General features: G+C 42.3%; 2 protein-coding genes across 18 annotated transcripts; one reads left to right on the forward strand and one right to left on the reverse strand.

Annotated features, from left to right (window-relative positions):
• Positions 1 to 1,312: 1,312 nt before the first annotated feature.
• On the reverse strand, positions 1,313 to 17,689 carry NFYA (nuclear transcription factor Y subunit alpha). Of its 14 annotated transcripts, none has more exons than XM_075521926.1 (11): positions 17,532 to 17,689; positions 14,206 to 14,327; positions 12,963 to 13,121; positions 12,413 to 12,496; positions 9,913 to 10,059; positions 8,467 to 8,598; positions 7,690 to 7,795; positions 7,003 to 7,169; positions 6,014 to 6,187; positions 5,552 to 5,653; positions 1,313 to 4,744 (listed from the first exon to the last, which is right to left on the reverse strand). In XM_075521926.1, the coding sequence occupies exons 2-11, from the start codon at positions 14,278 to 14,280 to the stop codon at positions 4,691 to 4,693; spliced, it is 1,200 nt and encodes a 399-aa protein (XP_075378041.1). In that variant the 5' UTR covers positions 14,281 to 14,327; positions 17,532 to 17,689; the 3' UTR covers positions 1,313 to 4,690. The 14 variants fall into 14 exon arrangements, with proteins under 14 accessions (XP_075378041.1, XP_075378042.1, XP_075378040.1 ...); XM_075521927.1 differs by having other exon boundaries at positions 7,003 to 7,151; positions 12,410 to 12,496; XM_075521925.1 differs by having other exon boundaries at positions 12,410 to 12,496.
• OARD1 (O-acyl-ADP-ribose deacylase 1) lies at positions 16,716 to 20,851 on the forward strand. 4 transcript variants are annotated; one of them, XM_075521942.1, is made up of 6 exons: positions 16,716 to 16,848; positions 18,447 to 18,514; positions 19,057 to 19,201; positions 19,354 to 19,412; positions 19,779 to 19,891; positions 20,211 to 20,851. In XM_075521942.1, the coding sequence occupies exons 2-6, from the start codon at positions 18,479 to 18,481 to the stop codon at positions 20,311 to 20,313; spliced, it is 456 nt and encodes a 151-aa protein (XP_075378057.1). In that variant the 5' UTR covers positions 16,716 to 16,848; positions 18,447 to 18,478; the 3' UTR covers positions 20,314 to 20,851. The 4 variants fall into 4 exon arrangements, with proteins under 4 accessions (XP_075378057.1, XP_075378058.1, XP_075378055.1 ...); XM_075521943.1 differs by lacking the exon at positions 16,716 to 16,848 and adding an exon at positions 17,064 to 17,292; XM_075521940.1 differs by lacking the exon at positions 16,716 to 16,848 and adding an exon at positions 17,979 to 18,145.
• The last annotated feature ends 2,036 nt before the right edge of the window (positions 20,852 to 22,887 follow it).

Genomic DNA, 22,887 nt, shown 5'->3' on the forward strand with positions numbered 1-22,887 from the left:
CTGCCTTCCTGGAAGGTAACCAGGAATATAAAGGAATGAATGTCTTAGAAGAGCATTTGGGTAACATGAAGTTGGACTGTCATCTCTTACATTTACGCAGCCCTGTACAGATTCCATTGCTGCACCCATAGGACACTCCCTGTGCTCCAGGGCAGCTTCTGTATAATCACTGGATTCTTCTGCATGGCCTTTCAGGGATAATTATTCAATGCAATGAATCCTGCAGCAAGCATGCAAAGAGGCTGAAATGTCCCTGAGGCATGCTGAGCATTATGCCAACAGATATCCAGGAGCCGGCTAGCTATGGAAGGGACATAATGTGACTACTAGGCATACTTCCCTTAATGATTAGAATGGTAATTTTTCTTTCAAACAATGATTGCTGTGCATCCTCTTTCCTCGCAGCCCAGACTCACCAAACATTCTCCCCACACTCAAAGGACACACAAAAGCAACACTGGCCAGCTCAAAGCAGCCTTCCTTCCCTCCTCCACCTCACTGAGGCCACTTCCCAACTCCAAGAGGGTCACAGCAGCTTCCCTGGGCTCAGAGCCGAGAGGCAAGGCCTCCTGCCATCCTTCCTGCAGCCCTTCCTCAAACAATCCAGCTCCTGTATGCAAACCACCCCACCATCTTGAGGCACTACCTCAGCCTGTGAGGAAGAGCAGCAGGGCATGATGGACGCCCTCTTCACCGACCAATCAGAGGTGTCCCAGAGCAACACCCATCCAATGGATACCCACGGTCAGGCTCCCCAGCTTCCCTCAGCCAATCAGCTTCCAGGACTCACCAGCAGTCAGGCCCCAAGGGCGGGCAGAGCAGTCCCCTCATGCGGCAAGATGGCAGGATGGGGGTGGAAGGGAAGATGAACACGAACATGTCTGGGTCCTTCCCCACAGGGCAGAAGTGCAGCAGGCACACCCAGCCGTCCGCCAAAGTGGAGGCAGAGCTGACCCCTTCTCCTCCCTGCTTTCATGGAGGGCAGGAAAGCTCGCTGGCCACCTAGCCGTTTCTCAGTGGTGCTAAAACCGCCTGCCCTCACTGCTCCCTCCTCACCACTCTGTCACTGCTGCCACTTGACTGAAAAGAGCAGGTCTGAAAAACAGAGCCAAAGCTTGTTCTTGGTTTATAAATTTTTATTAGCTGGATAGTGTACACAGTACTTACAATTGCATCTATTAAAGACCAAAATACACTTGAAAAAATGCATCATATAAAAAAAATTATAAACTTTTAACTATGTACAAACTTTACCTTACATTACATTAATCTCAGTGCCCTCCCACACCCGTTCACAAAGAAAAGATTCCCCCCCCCCTTTAACATGCAAGGCCTTAAAGCCATTTAGCATCACTTGAGGACCATTTTCCACATCCCATTCTTTACACTCATATAAAACTGGTTTTTGATTGGTTTGTTGCTCCAGTGCTCTCTGGGTCAATCGACCACATTTCTTGTTCTCCTCGAGCCTCTTCTTTTATCCTCATCCACTCTTTTATGCACTCCCAAAGTGGAGTTTTTGCTCAAGTGTAGCCAATCCCCAAAGAATTCTCATTTAATTACTAGAGAAGTTTGAACTTGATGATGTCTCCAATTTAACAAATTTACCCAGGAAAAGAAAGCAAACTTTTTTGGTAACATGGTGTTGACCGATAACTCCAATCCCACCAAGCAAACACTACTTTTAGAAGTGAATACACATAACCCAAAGCAAATGAAAAATATGACAGTAGCACTCAGGCTTTTACATCACTATTTAAAGTATTAACAATAAGACTTCCTATATAACACAAATCCATAGGTCTTAATACACATTCTACAACAACGGATCAGAAAACCTATATATGAAGGGCTTATTGGGAAAAAAGTTCTAGCTGTTTTGAAGAAGTTTACAAGTTCTTTAAGAAAAGAAGTAATTACTCATTAAAAAAAATACTTATGTCAGAGCAATAATCTTGCTTCCCTAACTTTCAACTCTCAGAGGGGTTACTCCAGAGATTAGCCATCAGTTGAAGAGCAGAAACGTTATGGAGAGGCTATCTTACTCCAGCACAGAAATATTCCTCCAGCACATGAATACTCCACTGACAAAATGTACAGATGATCTAAAAAAATATTTACAATAATGCTGCAAATTCAACTGAAGCAAAGTTTTTGTTATTCCTTCACTAAAAGAGAGCTACATATTTCCTGAAATGAGTGACCTCACAAGAAATGCTAGGTGAGGATTTCATAGTTGCCAACTGAAGAAAATAAGCACCATGCTCTAATTGGCCAAGTATTTTAAGGCGGAAGCAACCAAAAGCACCGAAGATGGCATCAATGCAACGGAGGTAAACAAATGCCTTTTGAATCATTAGAAGAAAATCCTAATGTAAGATCTGTGAGCAGAGCGTTAGATTGCTAATATAATTTAAGACAAAATTGAAAGAAAGAAGATTTGCATGTCAAGAACGAGGCCACCTCCCCCCATAGCTGCAGGTGTCATCGTGTGTCAAACAGTTTCTTTCTCAGCTTCAGTTCACTATGTCAGCTGTGGTGAGGGTAAGAACATGGAACTAAAAATTCAGAAAGAAAATTAACTGAACTCCATAAATCCAGCTGCCTAACTATAAATACCAAATCTGCATTTCTTCTTTGTTCTTTCACTGGCTATGCACTTCCACAGATGGCTGACCTAAACATTGTCATCCTTAGTATCTCGACAGGCATACTCTTCCTCCAAGACTGCCTGCTGGCAATGTAGAATCTAACATTTCTCCACATTTCTGCTCCCTCCTCTTGCATTCCTTCCCATCTTCTCATACTGTTAGGTCTAGTATTTTTCTCTTTTACCCCAAGTAAAGAGAATTTTCAAGGCGCTGTCTTTTTGTATCCTCCCAGTCTTTTACAACTTGCTAATTTGTCCTACATTTTGTGTTTAGTCATAAGCTTTCAGTAAATGGGAAAAACATAGAAGGGAGATAATATGGGTTGTATTTTTCAAGTTTCATTTACTTTTTTTGTCACTTGAAAACAGAGTTCACTGAATTTAAAGCAGTCTTTCCCATCCTTGGATGCTTTTCTCAAAAACACCCCACGCTACTTTACCTCTTCAGGTTCATAATCATCTCCTGCAATAACAATGCCTGGCAGTATTTCCAATCCCATGCTTAACTGCCGTGATGCAGTTTTGTTTTCGAGAACACAAAAATTGGAAGAGATGGGACTACAGCATGCAGGTGATACACAGAGAGCCTGTAAAACTCATTCAAAATAGCAACAGACAGGCATGGAAAGATGCAAGTATCACCTGGTAAAATGGTTATGAACTACAGCTTCCATCACCAAATTTCAAATCAGTAAGAATGGAGCAAGCTTAAAATCTGTAATGAGCTATGGAATTAAAGATAAAGATACGTTTTGTCAAGATACTCAGCCAGAAGCCAGCTATAGGTCATGAAAAAATCCTTTTTTTTAAATGTAAGTACTCCTCCTTCATTAAGTGCCACTTTTTTTTTTTAATTTAAAGAGGATAGTCTATAAAAAGCCCGAAAGGTTCATCAATATCTGCCTTCATTTGTTTAACAGTCCTTCAGTTACATCAGGATGAGCTAAGTTGAGTTGTCCTATGCTTCTGCTGTCATGAAACAATGCCTCCCTCTTTGTAGAATGAGAGAATTGTAGAACTGATTTAGAACAGACATCAAGAAACACCGTCACAAAGATGGTCAAGTGCTATCACTCCAAGGTTGCAGATTTTATGTCTTTTGGAGGAACCATACACTGGACTGGCAAGTTAGAAGGAAGATCAAAAAAAGAAATCCTTTTGAAGAGACTCACTTAGCATTTTTAATCCTTTTTATACTAGCATCCGCTTTTCTTCCAAAGCAACAACCACTGGTAATAAACATACCAAAAAACACCAAGAGATTGCTTTTACTATTTAAATCCTTATCCCCACATCACCCTCTCCCCTCTTACTTCTTGGAACAGATACACAACATATCAAGTCCTGTAATAATCTTGAAATATTTATATCATTTTGACTGGATGGCTGAACTTTTCCCAGAGAAGAGCTTGCTGTTTACAGATTTTACAAGGTGGAACTTAAAAGAACCCCCTTCAGTTTCTGCCAGTTTCAGAAGTGCAGATGCAACAACAGGGAGCAGTTCAGTTGACAATAAAGTCCAAAGGTGTAAGGAGTGGATGTAAATAACAAGTCTCTGCTGGGAAAACAAAGTACTGTGGTACAGCCATGTCAGTGCTGGTTGCTATAAACTGGATTAAGTCTCTGTACAGAAGGGCCATAACTCCAAGAGGTCTTTGCTGGCCCTGCTTCAGCATGCCAGAGTTATTGCTGATCACTGAGTCAGTGGCACACTCTCACCCATGGCCAATCTTAATGCAAGAGATGTTTAAAAGAAGAAAACAAACAAACAAACAAAAGGCATGAGCAGTCAGACTCTGAAATCCCTGCGCTGGATCAGAAGAGTATACCGAAAAAGTCGTTAAGTTTCTATTTGTTGAGTCAACTGCAGTTAAAATCTCGACCACATACTGAAAACGTGGTGCGTGTTCTGTAGAAAAGGATAGGCTGTGGTATGGCGATTGTCCCACTGAAAGACTCGCTTGATACACTGGAAAGGTAGGACAGACTTGCAGAAAGGACGGGAATTCTATTAAGTTATTTTTTTTCTTTAAGCAGTGGTTAGGAGACTCTGATCATCTGTGTCATTGCTTCTTCATTGGCCTGAGTTGGATCCTACAGATTAAAAATACATATCATGTTGTAACTTCAACATTTTTCTGTAACAGCAGAGAGAATCACACACAACTCTATCAAGAGGAGATACTCCTGCCGCTCCCCCTTGATCTCTAAACATGTCATATTTTTCCTGGGTTTTACAGGCCAGCATAAGAGAATGGGATATTTAAATCCTAATAGTTCTTAGTAATGTGTTGTTTCTGGTAATAGGGAAGACCTTGTACTGGTCTAGAATTTGGGAAGGATTCCGCTTCAGACTAAGAAATATTATCCCACTAAACCACAGGACTGCTTTAAAGCACTAATCAACAACAGAATTTGCTAATTCTACTCTATCGTGTCCCTTCCTTTGAAAACCTGTCTTCACTTTTAATGTAAATCAATATGCAGCTAAGAATCAGATATTCACATTTTTTAATTTTCCAGATGTAAGATAAGATGTCTCTACCTTTAATTCACGTCCTAAAAAAATACTTCTGGTATGCAACCAGAAAGTCTGCAAAGATTATATTTCTTAGGACAAACAGATACAAGCATTCTCTGTTTGAAAAACAAAGTGAATACATTTCCATCAATATTACTATAATTTAATTACTCAAGGCAAAAAGACACTTGCTCTCTACATGAAGTGAGACAGAAGGTTTCTTTACAATGCCTGAAACATAAATTCAAAGGCAGAGGGGGACAAAGGTCAGCAGCCTAGCCCAAAAAAGAACAAGCAAAACAGTACAAGAACACCTCTAAAGTGTATTCTGAAGAACTGGAAGTGGCAGTTGTCCAAAGAACAGACAAAATTCTACTTACCTGCATATGAGGGCTGTCTTTTTCCTTTGGTGAGAAGAAACGTCCACCTTCTCCCCGCTTCCTGGCCATGGCATGACGATGCCGAGATTCATGCAAATATTTCTGCAACAATACGAAGGAGGTAATGAGAGACTAGCCTACTATTTCTAGTTTAGTACTTTCAATAAGGGAAACTCCTGACTGCTAGAAAAGCCTAGCCAGTCCCTGTCCTTCCCCAAAGATAAAGCGTTTACAGTAAATGCCCATTTGCAATACAGCCACATACATATTCAACAATTAAAAGCATGCAAAGGAAGCAGGACTGCCACCAAGGGACTTAAAAAAATTACTCTGATGTAGCTTATGAACACACACAAAAATTGAAGAACACTTTAAGATTCCAGTCCTCATTTTCCAGCACAGGTGGTTTTCTGTGCCTTTCTCATAGAGCAACCCTGTATTAGATCTGGGTTATATTCTCACCCTTCTTTCTTTGGGAATTTTTCCCTCTGCTTCAAGCTTAGCACGTGCCTGCCTCCTCTTAAGGATCCGGTGATACTGCTTGGCATTTACATAGAGGGGCTCTTCTTCGAGCATTTCTGCTCCAGGCAGAGGTATTCTCTGGATAGCTGGTACTGATCCAGCTCCAGGTACCATCTGTGCAGAGAAGAATATGTCTTTAGTACTTGCAGCTCAGAACACAAAGTGAATGCAAAAAAGTAATTTAAAAAAAAAAGTTAAAACGGAAAGTGTTTGGGTTTTGTTCAGATAATGCACCTACTTAAATTGAAAGGAGTAACAAAATTGTTCTCAAACTACAGAACAAATTTAAAACAAATCAATTGCATCTCAGTTCTGCTTGGTGGTTTTTTTTCTGATAATGGTAAAATTTCAATACAATATACAATTCTATGACCGTGTTACTGCTTCTTGTAAAATTAAGCATTCCGGACATGCCCATTGCTTCCCTTTCTTTTTGGTTATCACTTATTTAATTTATATGATCACTTCAGAGCATTTCTTAAGCAAATACTACTCGTAGAGCTGCTGACATCTAGTGGGGACGAACAATAAAATTCACATTAAAAGGCATCACTACAAAGAAATAAGAATTAGCAGAAAAAGCCCTCTTATGAATGAGAGAAACAAATACTAAGGGATCCTCAAGAAAAGCAATAGTTGATTCAGTATTTTTAAACCTCTACTTATCGGTTAACAGCTTATTTTGAATTTCAGCTTCTAGATTTCTGATCTCAATAATCTGCTGTGGGAGAAAGAAAGTACAGAATACAGAGATCGCAATAGGACACAGGCCATTAAAACTGAAAACTTACATTGTTTAACCTTTAAACTAATGGTAGCTACTGAGAAGACTGATCATATTAAGGTGACATGAATCTCAGCCAACAGTTTGTGTACAGACATCTTAAACCTCAACCTTTAAGAAGACCAATGGGAAGTTAAAGACATACCATAACCATTCCACCTGAATTGACAACATTTCCAGCAACTGGCAGCGTCACTGTGACAGTCCCTTGTCCACTACTGGTTGTATTGGTGTTGGCTCCCGTTTGGACAATTTGTGCTCCAGCCAAACTGGCTGCTGGAATGGTGATCATGCCTGTAACAGGGACTGTAACTTTAAGAAAATAAAACACAAAAGGAAAAAGAAAAAAAATCCAAAAACACGCACACAAAAAGAAGGGAACACCATTAGTCCCACTTCTGTTTTTTACTCATTCATTCTTCCATAACAAGCAAAAACATTTAGAAAAGCATTGCAAGTTATTAACTAAATTCCATCACCTGGTCCTCATACTTCTTATTTTTTGCATTTGTATCTGCACAGTAATCCCACTGTCAGGGAAGAGATCATGTACTCTAAGATGTAAAAGCAAACTTAAGAGTTTCTATTCTAATAGTCCTTGCCAAAGAAAAGAGCCATGTTTTATTCTTCTGGGGAAAGAACCGCAGGCTGAATTCCTGTATAATAACATAAACATCTCTTCTTCCACACATTACGCCAACAATTCATATCACAGCACTCACAGCACTACTATCATTGCAACTCAGTGTTTTCTTTGACAATAATTACAAGGCAATAAAAACCTATCAAAGAGATATTAAGAAGTCCTGACTCCTCACACCAAAGCTCATACCTTGTTGGAGAATGGTTCCATCAGCATTAACTGGCTGATAGACTATGGTCTGGCCTTCAGCTGCTTGTGCTACCTGTTGTCCTTGAACTGCTATTTGTTGCTGGGTCTAAACAAAACAAAGAACGCAGTAACTTTACAAATTGCTTATTTTTCAAATTTTACAATTCCTGAATTAACACATGGTGCTTAAGGTGTTTCAGGCATCTATTTCTTTTGCTTTATTACCAGCATCAAGAAATAGGATGGAGCACAAAGCAATTGAACTGTAGATAAAATACCTAAAGCACATATAACATACTTTTTCTAACACTGTATTATTTAATATTGAAAGAAACAAGTTCTAGGTTTCCTGTCTCACTACGAATATGTTAAAGGAAGAACTATTCTGCTCAGAAATTTAATTTTGGTCCTAAACAAGAGCATCAGCAGAAAACCCAGGTATGACTAGACTACTTCACAAAATGGCCCAAGTATGAAATTAGCAATACTTCATGTTTCAAATTTCAACTAATAGACAAAAACAACCATGAACCAATAAAATACAGAAACACAATGAATAAAAACATGCAATCTATTTATTCTGCCCCAGAGTTACGTATGAAAACACTACAAAAGTAGGAAATTTATTCTCAAGTTCTCCTCAATATTAATAATTCCTCTGTTTGTTGTTTTTTTTTTTTTTTTTTTCTCTTTTTTTACTTAACCACACCTTAAGTCATTTGTCAAGTTTCTCTTCCTATTTCTCTCAAGAAAACCCTTTCATGCTGGTGCAGTTACCTGTGTCTGGCCAGCAGTAACTGCAGTCTGTGGCTGCTGTATAATGATCTGCTGGGTCTGGCCCTGCTGCCCCTGTACCTGCACAGCCTGCCCACCTTGAATCTGAATCTGACCTGGCTGGACCAACTGAATCTGTGGAAGAAAGAGTCAGAAAGGAACATTAACTATGCCTCTTATTTCTCCTTCCTTGGCCTCAGCATTACCAAATCATCTCTGAGGATGATTTACTGTTGCAAAGAAAAAGAAAGCACTGATTCTTCTCTTTTTCCACTTTAAAATGAAGAGTTTTAATTTATTCCTCCCTGTGACACAGCAGTCACAACCATACAGAATAGAGGAAACATAACATGCTAGTGTCATTATGTCATAGCAGTTCTCCACTGCTTACACAATAAAACGGTCAAAAGAAATAAATCATTCACATGAAACTAGGAATAATACTACTCAGGTGAAAGAAAAAAAGAGGACTAAGATTTAAGATATCGGTAGAGTGTTAATTATCCAGCATACAGAAGTACTCCTGGATATATATACAAAAAATATATATATTGTCTTCAGCTTTGCAGAGAAGTCTTTCCACCATTGTGGATCATTTCTTAGATTAGAAAAGAGAAACTGGAATATGGCTTGAAGCTTGTGCTTAAAAACCCAGTTATGGATTTTCCTCCAACAACCAGACTGTAAAGAACCTAACACAAAATATAGTGTTTTTCAACAAAAGAAATTTTAAATAAACACTAAATAAACTTCTCAAAACACTGAGACATCATGTGCCTTCCTGGACTGTGCTGAACTTGATTCCTAAATCCCATTCTCAAATCCCTAGAACACTTTCATTATGCCACTGTTACAGTTCTTCCCTTTGCTTTTGAGGAACACACTTTGAGCACCTGTTTAAATTTAAAAACTGTCTTTTAGACAAATATTTCAAAATAATTGCTTCTAATAAAATCCATCTTCTATACCTTCTACAGTATTACCTTCTGTGCGATGGAAATGTTTAAATTCACCTTCAGCCATCACATATGAGATGAACTCAAGCACAAGAGTTATTTTCAAGAAGCTTTCTTAAATAAATAATAATTTTAAAAATCCTCTTTCTGAGCCATAAATTGAGTAGGCACCAGATCACCAACTATACTGCAAGGGCCAGTTAAAATAAAAATAAAAAAACCCCAAACAAAAAACCCCAAACCAACTCCAGCTGTATTTTAATGGACTACTTTTAAAAGGTTTGCACCATCCCACAAAATACAAAAATCAACTACACAAAGAATTCTCATTGCATTCTTAACACGCAGCTCACTGCCAGATCCATAGCTGGAGAACAACCGTCTTTGCCCAGTTTATTTTAAGAGTGCTGAGGCAAACATATTATCTGCCAAGGTGAGAACATCACAGTTCATTCTCTGCAATTTATCTTAAATAAAATTAGGATTATCTCACCTGCTGCAGTCCCTGTGTTCCAGAAACCGGGACTTGCATGATTGTCTGGCCCTGACCCCCAGGCACAGCCTGCACCATGATGGGCTGGCCAGTTGATGTGATCAGCTGACCTCCGCTTACTTGTACCATTAGTGGTTGACCCTGAACCTAGGAAACAGGAGAAAAAACAAACAGAACAATGAAAAAGTCTGGTGACGTGAAGCCAGAAACTGAAGCGGCTACTGAGGCTAAATGCTTACCTATTTTAATGTGGTGACCAGAGAACCTGAGCAACAGTCACTAACCTGGGTTCAGAATCAGCATTGAATATCTTTAGTTTCTAAATCTTTTTCCATGATGTGCTACTGGATTTAGTAAATTATCTTTTTCTGTTGCAGTCTAACCAAAACTTGCAAGTCGAATTGCAATAAAGCATGACAAGCACAGCTAAATTTTCCAGACACAATAACTATCTTCATGCACAGCCTGCGAGCAAAGTGTAATAAAAGAAACTTCATTATCCACATCACTATTACTAATCTTTGATTGGGGTTCCTAATGAGAAAAAGCTCTAAATAAGCTATTCTGACAGAGAGATTCTGAGGTAGCTTCAACTCCCTCCAACTACACGCTTACAACATTTCCATTTCCTAACCAATATATAGCATGCAATGTTCTTAGAGAATCTTTTCGTGGTTATTAAGTGAAATTATAAATATAACAATGCAAAATGTATTTCAGTAAGGAAGAGTGGAAGAAAATGAGCAGCAGCCACTTCTTGGCCCAACAAGGCTTACAGCAGATTTATAAATTTGGCATAAGAGTCTCTGGACTCCTGGACCAGGTACATCTCTGGTTACTAGAAAAAAGGCCAATGAAAAGAAAAGCAAGGGGAAAACCTCTCTGTTTAAAACCCCTTACCCGCTAAGTCCCCAAACTCCCCAAAATATATCTTTGAAAATAGCATACCTCCACGGCTTAAATGTGAAATGAGTCTTATGAACTAGGTGATCACTCTTTACCATGCTCTGAGTTGTTTAGAAACAAGAGCAACACAACATGATAAAAAGTCACTGAGTTCTTGGGTTTTCTACCTGTAAATTTGAAGAATATGCAATAGCGAACGCTCACTCTTCAGCCACTGTAGAATACCAGACTAAACATCAGTACAGATTTTCAGCACATACTGAACTACCTAAAAAAAAAGCTTCATTTTGCATAGTTCAAATACCTTAGTGAATTATATGCTAACACATCTACGGAAACCACTACAGTTATGCCTCAGTGATCAATGCCCTACATAGAATATTGTGACTTTACAGGCCACCTAATACCCTTGCGACACTGTTCTGTTCTTCAACCTTGTAACTATTGCATACAAGTCCCCCCCCAAAAAAATCAGTAGTACTTGTTCTGAATTACAACACAGAGAGGGAGAGATAAGCATGCTCATGTCAGCCACAGAGAAGCACAGTCAGCAGTACAATATCCAATAAGCAGAAAGAAAAACGATACATTCCAGGATTCTTGTTAATGTATTAGAGCAAGCCAAAAGAAAAAAAAAAGGGGGGGGGACACGGGACAACGACACACAGACGGGACATAACGATGACCGGGAGGCCACAGTGACCCAAGCAATTCAAGTCAGCCAGCTTTTCATATTTTAACTCTGAACATAAAAAATGCTGTGTTCAACTTTACACTTGGCAAGACCATTCTAGCCTCTCGGAACTCTCCTCCTCTGAAGAATTAAAAACCAAACAAAACCAAAATACCGAGTGAAAAATGCATGACTAAACTGCTACGGCTATGCAGGATTTATCAACTCCTTTAAAAGCCTCCTATGTGAGCTAATGAAATGAAGTTTGCAAGACAGAAAATACTTCACATTGAAACAAATCGGGGTTTGAAATAACCTTGCATTTCTTTCCAATTTGTGATGTATTTACTGTTAAGGATACATACTTCTCCTGGGTTTCCCTGTGTTGTTCACACGTAAATAAGAAATCAGATCTCTCAATCCCACAGAGGCCAATATTGTCCCCAGGTGCCCTTTTTTTAATCACAGATTAAAAAGTTTCACTCTTCAAGCTCATGGGGGTCATCTACCACCTCTCTGTCTTTCTTTCATGTAGTGAAGACATAGAACTCACAGTGGATATCAGAAATCTAATCTCCTTGAAACTACAGGAAATCTTTGGGTTGTATCTCTTGACTGTTACTTCCTCATCTTGGTGTTTTTTCCTTTTCACTCTCATTTCAACCACTATTCATTTTCAGAATTACAGCAGCAGGAATTCACAAATGCATCAGGGTTTCTGGCATGCACCTGAGATCCAGTGAAAAGCTATAATCCCATGCTCTTCATGGAAAACCCTACAGCTAGCGTAAAGCACAGATACTACTGCTAACAATTTTTCCTTTTCCTATTTCAAACCCTGGAAAAAACACAGCATTAGATATGTGGCAATGGTGAGAGTCATGCAGTGCTCACAAACACAATTAGAGAGATCACCACTACCTGGAGGGTCTGGACTTGCTGGCCTGAGGCGGATGCCACCTGGGCCTCAGTCTGCAACTGGACAGCAGTGACACCACCCTGCTGCTGGGAATAGGAACAGGAATAGCTTGAAACATGGAAATGCACAGCTCTGACAAGAGATGACGACACTTTGCTGGAAGAGGGTGAATTTAAAATTCATACACACTGCTCTTGGAACATAAGGAATGCGACTATGTTTAGCAAACCTGAGAATGGAATACCGACAAAACTGAGTATGATACTGATAGGCTTCAATATCCCAAACAAAAATCGCTTACAAAGAACATGAGAGATTATTTTGCAGAATTTAAAATCTCAGCTTTAGTGTTTTAGACTGCTACCTTTCTACTTAGTGTTTCCTTTCACTGCCCAGGTTTCTTACTGTGAAAGGGTTCCAGATTTTTGTCAGACTTGTTAGTTACAATAAAGGCCATAAATTCCTTTCTGCACAGAACAGCAGCACTATAGCTTGACTACAGTCTAAGCTTCATCTATGTCACCCCTGCATCAATGTCTTCCCACCACTGACCTTGAAGGACAATCTTGAGAGGTTGCAAGAGCAGTTACATCCAGAAGTCTTTTCTATCTTTAGCCTCTTACTAAAGAGTCCCAAAATAATCTGTGTTAACTGTGTTAGCATTTGGGAGATGAAGGACATCTCTCTACTAAAAGCTGTACTACAACAGGCCTGATAAAAAAATTTATTTTAGAAAAACATTTCGTATCAAATACAACACAGGCTTTAAGAGCATGTACTAAAAATGAAACAAGCCAAGGTACGTTTTTACCTCCCTTTTACCTACAAACTATCAATAAAACCAAATATAACTTTGGTTATCTGCTGGAAGCACGTATTTTTGATAATTCTTAATATAGAATTTTTTAACCTCAAGTGCAACCTTGTTCTGACTCAAAAAGTCAACTTCAACTAAATTCAATGGAAGAAGCTGGTCCCCGCTATCAAACACTCAAATAGGCTGATGACAAAGCTAAGGGTATCTCACTGAAAACACGATCCAGTGGCTCATTCATTTGCATGACAAACTGAGAAACTCCTCTTGCCTTGAACTAGAACAAATATAAGCTGCAACAAAAATTGAGCACCAGCACAGCTGATCTGAGAATGCATTACTGTATCTGAATGGGTGAAGCTTAACAACAGTAAAAATCTATAAGCCCTTAAAAAACCCCAGCCCTACTCATCTGCACGTTATGACATTAACTAGAAACTTCTTTCTGGAATGGATGAATTCATCCAAAGCTACATGTTTTGTTACAATTCCTGTACTGTGTGTTCATCTTGATCCACCTGTAGTTCTAAAACAAAGGATCTCAATAAATAATTCTTTGGAGAAAGCCGGAGAAAGCCTCTATGGGCTTGAACAAAACCTATTTCAATTTGGGGGGGAATCTACATTGTTCCTTGTGGACAACTGACTGTATTAATATTCTGTTTCCTCCATTTTCAGAGAGGATTCGGTACTTTCCTCCCATCGCTACCAGTTTGCAAACTCCCTAATACACTGAAATTTGGTAACTTGTATACCTGCAATTTTATTAATTTAATATTATAGTAAGTATTTGTTTTAAAAACATATTTACTCTGACTTCAAGTCAAGTCAGATCACTGATCAGGTGACAGAAGTCAGGTAAACACATATCCAGACAGTATCATGAAGCATCTTGCTGGTTCTGTGAAACTCTGAAAAGTAGAAAAAGATTTGTAACTCAGCACTGGCAATGCCAGCCTCACCCGTTATCACTTTCCATACCTGTTGCTGAATCTGTCCAGCCTGCACAACAATCTGCTCTGTGGAACTGTTACTATTCGCCGTGTACTGCTCCATAGCGCTTCAGTTCCAATACGGTGAAAGGCACACCTCGCTCTGTGTATCTGGCAAGAGAAGTTAAAAAAGCATATGATTATTGTCCCAAGGTTTGAAGATTAGTATTATCTTACAATAGCTGAAAAGCAAACCATCTGCTGACATTGAGGTCTGAACCACACGGTAAGAGCCGCTGTTTAATCAAGGACCTACCTCTTTCATAGTGTCACGTTACTTTCATTAACAAAACTGGAATTCTAATTTCAAGAACACGTAACTTGACTGAGAAGCAAAAAGTATCTCAATCTCAACTCTGTCATTATCTTCAGTGAATCAAATAGTAGCTATGAACCTGTTTATCTTCTTGTTTTCCCCTCGAATCTGCGTGTTCTAGGCTATAGACAGTTGCCTACACTGCATTTTGGTGGAGCAGAGTGGTGTTATCACCAAAAACACCTCACAAAATACAAAGTTTAGGTGTAAATCGAAACTACATTTCAAGAATTCAACAAAGCTAAGTGAAACTGTCTCTCCTTCCCCAACTACGCAGCACTCCCTCCTCACATCTCTTTCCTCTCTTCCTACTTTCATTTATTTTGAAATTAGCCAGCAGACTTCTCACTGCTTCCATCCTTTTACTGCCTCTCATTTCTTGGACCCTTGCCTACACATACGAAGAACACACTGTTGAAATAAAATACTTAGTTCCATTACCTCCTTCTCCCTCACATCTCATCTCTTCTCAGTTGATCAACAAGGGAAGAATTCTTACTATTACTTTTAATGAGGTATTTGATTTATGCTATGACTGAACAAGTACCTGCTACATTAGTGAAAAAGCAGCCTATAACTTAATCTTTGAAGTCTAAAGCAACAAAAAAACCAGGCCCCTTCAGTTTTCAAAGAAATGCACACAAAATTTATTCACAACTCTAACTAACTGTAACTGTTGCTGTGGTTACTACTGTAATGACCCCTCTCACACTTCCTGCTCTTTAACTTTAAAACATGCTTTGTACTTCAGTGTCTTGCATTTATCTTAACAACACTTCATTTTTTCATCAACTTACTCCTCACTGTGACCCAAGAAAACACGCAATGATTTTACATGTTGTTTTCTTGCATGTTAACACCAAATGTCGCTTACCTACAAAAATAAACGATTACCCAGTATGTATCATGACAGACCAGAAGCATGCCCGTTACAGGGGGCATAATACTCAGCCATAATAATGTAAGAACCTTCTCAGTCCCTATCAGATCTGGTTTTCAGAATAAGGATGTAATGACGCTAACCCTGGAGACCACAAAGATACCTGAGTCACACCACTGAAAGGCACTACATTTTACTGCAATTTTAATTCTATCCTTGGCCCATTTAGTAACAGTTTTTCACAGCCTGCCAGAATAATCTTTCTGAATATTCTTTCTGGAGATGATACTGTCTACCAAGGTTCTCATTTCAATTTTGCACTGTATACTTAAATTTCTGCCCTAAATGCCTGTGGGCCTGTCAGAAAACAGCTCCCACATTTCATTCTTCAGGGAAGTATTTCAATAGCAAGCACAGGATGCCAGTCAACTGTATTTGCCAAAAGTTTGCCAAAGGCTTCCTTAACGCCACAACCAATAATCAAGCACAGCCGTACCTCTCCTTGGGAATGCTTCTTCACAGACCCCCGTATCAAGCCCCTGTCTCGTTTACTTAAAATATTTGCAGCATTGTAATCCTAACGCTCTGCACCAGCTGTGGCTAGCCAAAGTTACAAACAGAAGATTTTTACGTGTGCTGGACTGTAGTCCTCCAAGGGATTATTTCACTCCCTTCATTAAAATACAGAGCACCAGTGTAACTATACCGAAGTTAAATTTTAAAGATCGGTGATCTGCTTCAATGGCATGCTCCTCCCACGGCTGATCTCACCAGTCGGCTCCTCCTCGCTAGGCCCTTGGTCTGCGCTGAAAATGACTTAGTATTCTAGTTCCATCAGTATATATTCATATAGACATATACATATGAGGCTATAGAAGCTACATCAACAACCGTTCTCTTGGCAAATAAGCTATGCTAAGAACAAAATAGTGTGATAAACTGTGCTAGGACTTGAGCTAGCTTGAAAGCATCATTTTAAAACGTGTCGCACCCTGAAGCGATGTTACTAAATTGGCAGAAGTTTCTAGGGCAGACCCTGTCAATCTACCCGGATGATTGTCATCCTCTAAGGACACCAGCGGAGGACAGCCACCCACGCGAAGCCAAAGACAGGATTTCACTAAACAGCACAGACAGGCCACAATCTTATCTCCCACTGTTTGGCAGAATAAGACATGTGGGACCCGGATTTTGTTTCCGACCTCCTTATCAAACACGCAAGTCAAGGAGTTCACCCTGGGACGTTTTTATTTTACTGCAGAAAGTCCCAGACCTGGGGATTTTCTCGGCGGGCAGAGCACGCTGCGCTGTGCTCAGGCGGACGAGGCAATGCCCTGCAGCTCACGGAGGAGAACGCGAGGTAGCACCGGGGCCCCTCGCTCCCGCAAGAAGGGCTGTTCCTCCTCACAGAGGAGCTGGCGACATTTGACGTCCAGGTGCGTTTAGGGGAGGCGGGAGGGGGAGCGCGCACGCCCGCTTCACCGGCACGCTGGCAGCCCCGGGGAAGAGGAAGGGGGGCAGCGACCTGCCCCCGGCGCACACTCGGCGGCTTCCCCCCACCTCTCCCGGGCAAGGCGGGGAGGAGGGGGGGAGGAGGAGGAGGAGGAGGAGCAGCCCGGGCTGCCCGCGGCCCATCTGTCAGCAGGGCCGGCGGGGAGGCTCGCCCGCTCCGCTCCCCCCGCCCGGCCGGTCGAGGGCGGGGCCCTGCCGGCTCCCGTCCCAGCGGCCCCGCACGGGCAAGGCCTGTCCCCGCCAAGGGAGGCCGGGCCCGCCGCGCGCCTCCCCTCAGCGGCCCAGGCCGCGGCCGCGCCTTCTCCTCCGCCGCGGCCGCGCCTGCTCCTCCACCGCCGCCGCCCTCGGCCCCGCGCCCGCACCTCCCGGTACGCTCCGCCCGCCCCCGTCCCGGGCCCTCTCCTCCCGGGGCCCGGCGCCCCCAGCCCCTCTCCTCCCGGGGCACCCCCCCACCCCCGGAGGAGCCGGGCCCCGTCCCCTCGCCTCCCCCAGTGCCCGGCCGGCCGGCCCCGGCCCTGCGAGCGGCCTCCTGACTGGTCACTCGGCCCCGCCAATCCCGGCGCTGGGGCCGGCGCTCGGGGGCTCCATATTGGCTGCTCGCACTCACCGTGCCTCGCTCCCCCGGTTCGGGTCCCGCGCTGATTGGCTCCGCTACCGGCCCCCGAAACCCAATCAGCGCCTCCACTCAGCCGCCGCGCAAAATGGCGCCCAACCCCGAACAAAGGCAAGGGAGGGGGCGGGCACGGGCCGCGCAGGCGCACGACGGCGCCCGCCCCGGATGGCTCCGCCTCCCTCCTCGCGGCCCTTAGCGCCGGGCACCGCCCACCTGCGCCCTGCCCCGCCGCGGCTACTGCGCCTGCGCCCCAGGCAGTGCGCGCGCCTCTCAGGGCCGCCGCGGCCCGCAATGCGCAAGCGCCGACGGAGGCTCCACCCCTTTTCCCGCGTTACTCTATGCTCCGCCTCTGAACGTCTTACGCATGCGCGGGGGCGACGGTAGGTTGGTCTTCGGAATGTTCTCGGCGAGTATCATAGAGAGGGCGCTCCTCCAGCCTGCCTAGAGAGGCGAGCGACGGCGGCCATTCTCGTGTGACGCTAAGGCCGCGGTGGTGGAGCGGAGGAAGGGCTGGGCTGGGCTGGGCTGGCTGATGTGGGGAGCGCTGGGCAGGTTCTTCGTGGCGCAAGCCCCGGCCCGGCGGATCGTTCTTCACAGCGTGTCCGCGGGTGTGGCCTGCTGAAGGTTTCCTGAAGGGGCAGGGGTGACTTGGATGGAAGGCTTGAGGGTGCCAGTTGTGTGGTGACCCTGGGCTGGGGCCTCCTTGCACCTCATGGGCTGGAGCTGTGGGGCTGCAGCGGGAAAGCTGCACCACACTGTTTAGGGGTACTGGCCTCTCCCTTTGCTGTTTTCAAGGGGTGTCTTGATTGTCCCAGCTGTCCCATAGATAAAGCCTTGCACCTTCTGGCACACCAGCTTATTGCCTAGTTTGGGGTTCCTAATAATTCTGTTCTTCTCTCATCTTTCCAGCCACAGAAGTCTTCACCGTAGCCCACGCTACCATGGCCACCCACTTCTCCAAGGATCAGGAGGAGAGAGTGCGTAGAAAATGGGTTACGCGGGCTGCTCCTGTGATATGTGGCTCTGTAAAGAGGCCTTCCTGTCAATTAGAGGCCTAATAACATGGCAGCTGGCTGTGCCATGTAACTTTTTGGAGGAAAGTGGCTGGTATTGCTAAATTTCTTGTGCTTTTGTGCTTATGTCAGTGATGCAGATATTGTACAACAGCACAGAGCGTACCTGCTTAACTAAGTGTCTGGGGATATCCAGTACTGACACACTGATAGTATGCTGAAGGCGTGCACTAATCCAGTTGTACTCTCTTACATAATTTTCCTTTTCAAGCATTGATTTTGTAAAATTAACTGCTGAGCTGTCACGTGACACTCATAACCGATCTGGTAGAAAAGATAGTTATCTGTATGTTGGGTTCATAATTCATGCCAACTCATTTACTTGTGAACTGCATCTTAAACTTGATGCCTTACACCCGTTACTGTACAGGCTTGCCAAATTCCCTGTTACCTGAGTCCACACTCAGCTTATTTTTATTTACCCCTCTGTTTGTGTTGTTTTCCAGATCAAGTGTGTTAAGGGGGACCTTTTCTCATGCCCCCAGACGGACTCACTGGCTCATTGCATCAGCGAGGACTGTCGCATGGGTGCAGGCATAGCTGTTCTTTTTAAGAAAAAGTTTGGCGGCGTACAAGAGCTGTTGGATCAACGTGAGTGATACACGTGGGGTGGACATGCAGGAGCTGAAGGGAAAACCTTGATTTCCAGCAGTAAGGGTATTCCAAGCTACTTGGGGTGCAGGGGGGATTATGTACTGGAGTGTAACTGTTTTAAAAATACCTTCTTCATTTCCTCACTTTAGAAAAGAAGACTGGGGAGGTGGCGGTTCTCCAAAGAGAGGACCGATACATTTACTACCTGGTAAGAGTGGGACATTACTCAGGCACTTCCCTGTAACTAAACTGTGTTAAATATTATGATGAGGACTTTAATAGTTGTGAGTTTTTTGACTATGCTCTTCTAAATAAGAGGTGTGAGATGTATTACTCAGATACTGCTAGTTGAGGAGAAGCCAAGCTCTCTCATGTATGTATATTTAAACTTTAAATTGACAGAACTAGCTGCTAAATTATACTATTTTAAGCTGTGAAACATAGTTCTTTTCCCCTTCACAGTAGCAAGTCTGGGTGTGGAGTTTCAGAGTGTAGTGGAATGTGTTTTTTAAAAAAAGAAAAGTTTGTAGTGACTATGCCAAAGGCACAACTGACCTTTTACATTTATACTTAGATTACAAAGAAGAAAGTTTCTCACAAACCAACGTATGAGAATATGCGAAAGAGTTTAGAAGCCATGAAGGCTCACTGTCTAAACAATGGAGTTACTGACATTTCCATGCCTAGGTAAGAAAATTCATTACTGCTGTGTCAGTACTTCAATGTTTCTTGCGTAGGAGGATGTTTGAGAGATGATCCCCTGCCATGAAGTAAGAGTTCAAGTATCCACTTCTGTTCATTTGTGCAAATGAAATTTGCATTTCCCAGTGCGTTTAAATAATAGCAAAACATACGGGCTTGGTTGTTTCCGTATTTTAACTGCATGATGTTGATTTATAGTGAGCTGAGTTAGTGCCACGTAAAATCATAGCTGCTTGAAGGGCTAGTTGTTCATAGCATGCTCCAAAAGAGGCCATTACAGCTGTTTTGATGTCTTATTTTCCAGGATTGGATGTGGACTTGACGGCCTGGATTGGAATAAAGTTTCAGCAATACTTGGGGAGGTGTTTGAAGACACAGATATAAAGATCACAGTTTACACTCTGTGAGCAAAAGAATTTAGAGAGCGCCCCATTTCCCTTGCTTTCAGGAGTGGAAACCTGTTAACTGATGAGGGGGGAAACTGCATGCTGAGCACATTCTTCGTCTGAGCGTAGCTCACTCTTGTGTTGTCAGTGGCAGTGGCTTTTAACAACAACAACAACAAAAAAGCTCCAGAGCAGCTAATTTGGGCTGTAGTGTTCAGGGAGCCTGTGAAGAAGGCAGGGGTGTTGTGGTAACCCTCTGGGAGTTCCCGGTCTGTCCCAGCAAGCCACCAGATGTCACTGGTCCTCCACAGAGCACCTGCCTGCACTAGAGTTTCTGCTTAAAGCTGACAGTTGCTGTGCAGAGTGAAATTGGAGCTGTCTGTTGCTTAGGTATTCCTTGGTTTGCAGTTACGGTTGATAATGATGAGCTGTGGAGCCCTGTCACTTTTTTTTAAGGTTTTGCAATGTATCTGGCATACAGTTTACTTACTCTGTTCGTTACAGGATTAAAAATTTAATTTCTACCTTCAGGCCACAAATAAAATTTTTTGTTATGAGATTGTACTCACTAAGAATCATGCTGCCAACATTAAATAAATAGCTCTTCAGTACTCTGCTGTCAGATCAGAGAACAGTTCTTTTGAAAAACATACCTATGTCTGTATGTGTTGTGGCTGTATTCTAGAGGAACACTGGGTCTTGAAGCGGAATGCTGGAGATGTGTAAAGACACCTTGTGGGTGCATTGTATACCGTGTAACTGGTCTAGTCTGCAGAACTTGGTTTTCTGAGAATCCACGCATGAATGACTGTGCTGTAAAAAGTCGTAGGATGGAGTTTAAGGGTTGTTTTTCATGTTTCTTTTCTACTGCATTTGTAATTTAGCTGTTACATGTAGGTTGGTGTTTGATGTCACCAATAGCAAAAGCAAATCAGTAACACGCTTAGTTCATCAGACCATTGGTAAATACTTCATTTTTGAAAGCTTGGTTCCAGTACTGGAGAACTATGGTGTACTCTGCATTTCCTTTATGTTTGGTTTTCCCCACCCTCCCATAAAAACAAATGTGTTTGACCTCTCTCCTACTGAATGCCCAGAAAAATGCCAGATAAGTTGAATAAACCTAAAAGATGGGACATAACAGTTGAGAAGTTTTTAGCATAACATAGGGTTTCTAATTGGTTTTCACTATGAATTGAATGGGTGGAGCGTTTTCTGTTCTGAGCATTGCGGGTTAATCTGTATTGTGTGGTTTCTTTGCTGATGCAGATCTGCAAATCCTATTTGTGTCTTTAAGAGCTTCATATTATTACTCTCCCTGTTTGACCGTCCTTTGTAAACTTGTTTTTGGTGGATAATTGCTGTAGCTAAATACACAACTTTAAAAAAAAAAAATAAACTTGGTAAGACGAATAGGAACTTGGTGTATTAAGCTGATCAAGAGTGGACATCAAGACTGCTCGTTGATTTAGTCCTTATGCTTACTTATGTTTGTTTTTTAAATCTAGTGGCAAAGAGGTGAAATTCACAGTGGCTCCACAAAGGTGTTCTCATTGCTGCTTGTTTTTTCTGCCTTGAAAATTTATGCCAGAATGTAGCGCAGTTGACTGAGGTAAGAGATAGGTGCGGTCAGCAGTTTTATGTGTGTGTGTCTAGCACCATTCCAGCTTGTGACAGTGCAGGAGAAACCCAACATGAAGAGCTGATTGGAAGAGCGAACCCTGACTGACTCAGTTTCTTAGCTGATGAGCATCCCTGTGATCCTCGTTTGGTCTGTGCCTTGTTTTATAGGGAAGTCAATACGCCCATATTCTCTCTCTCTGTCTCCCACACTTGTATGTACTCTTGAAATTCTTTTGGCATATAGTAATTCTCCCTTCTCATCATGCTGCACTTCAGCTACAAAATATTTCATACCTGGCTGTCCCAGGATTTCTCACTTGTCAGATTAAATTTAGGACCTCTTGCAAATAGAGAAGAAGAAATAAACAGTGCTATAGCTTTTGCAGTGACTTCCAATTTTATTTCATTTTGCTTTTCCCAGTTTTATATCACAAACATCATTGGACAAGGGGAGAAGGTGTGTGACGTATTTGAAATCAAGTACTGGGGGCTCCATCATAATTTAGAATAGACCAGAATAGACCTCAAAAATCACAGCTCTGATTATTGAGGAGGACAGAGGAAGAAAACTTTTTGTTTCATCTTAAATCCCTTTCTTTTTAACATTTATGAAGTATGTACTTTCTAAAAGCATTTATCTAATTGGCAGCTTTGTTCTAAGATCTGTTCTTGTAAAGTAGTCCCAGTATGTGAGGCCTACAGTCTTTCCTGTAGGTCCACTGCACTTGCGCTCCATTTCATTCAAGGCTTTAACCACACAGTATGTTGCCTTCTCTTTTCCTATCAGCAGAGGCAGCATGGGGTTTTTTGGGGCGGGGAGGGGGGAGGAACAAAATAAATGAAAAAATTCCAAACACCAGAGATCTGTGTTATATATGTATTTGTAGTCCATCAGGGCCTAGTCTTCCAGAAGTTGGTACTCCATCCTGCTGGAATCAAAGCTTTGGAAAGCAGGAGTGTCCCAGATGTCCA

The sequence above is a fragment of the Mycteria americana genome, chromosome 20 (genome assembly GCF_035582795.1).
Source record: "Mycteria americana isolate JAX WOST 10 ecotype Jacksonville Zoo and Gardens chromosome 20, USCA_MyAme_1.0, whole genome shotgun sequence".
Lineage (NCBI taxonomy): Eukaryota > Metazoa > Chordata > Aves > Ciconiiformes > Ciconiidae > Mycteria > Mycteria americana.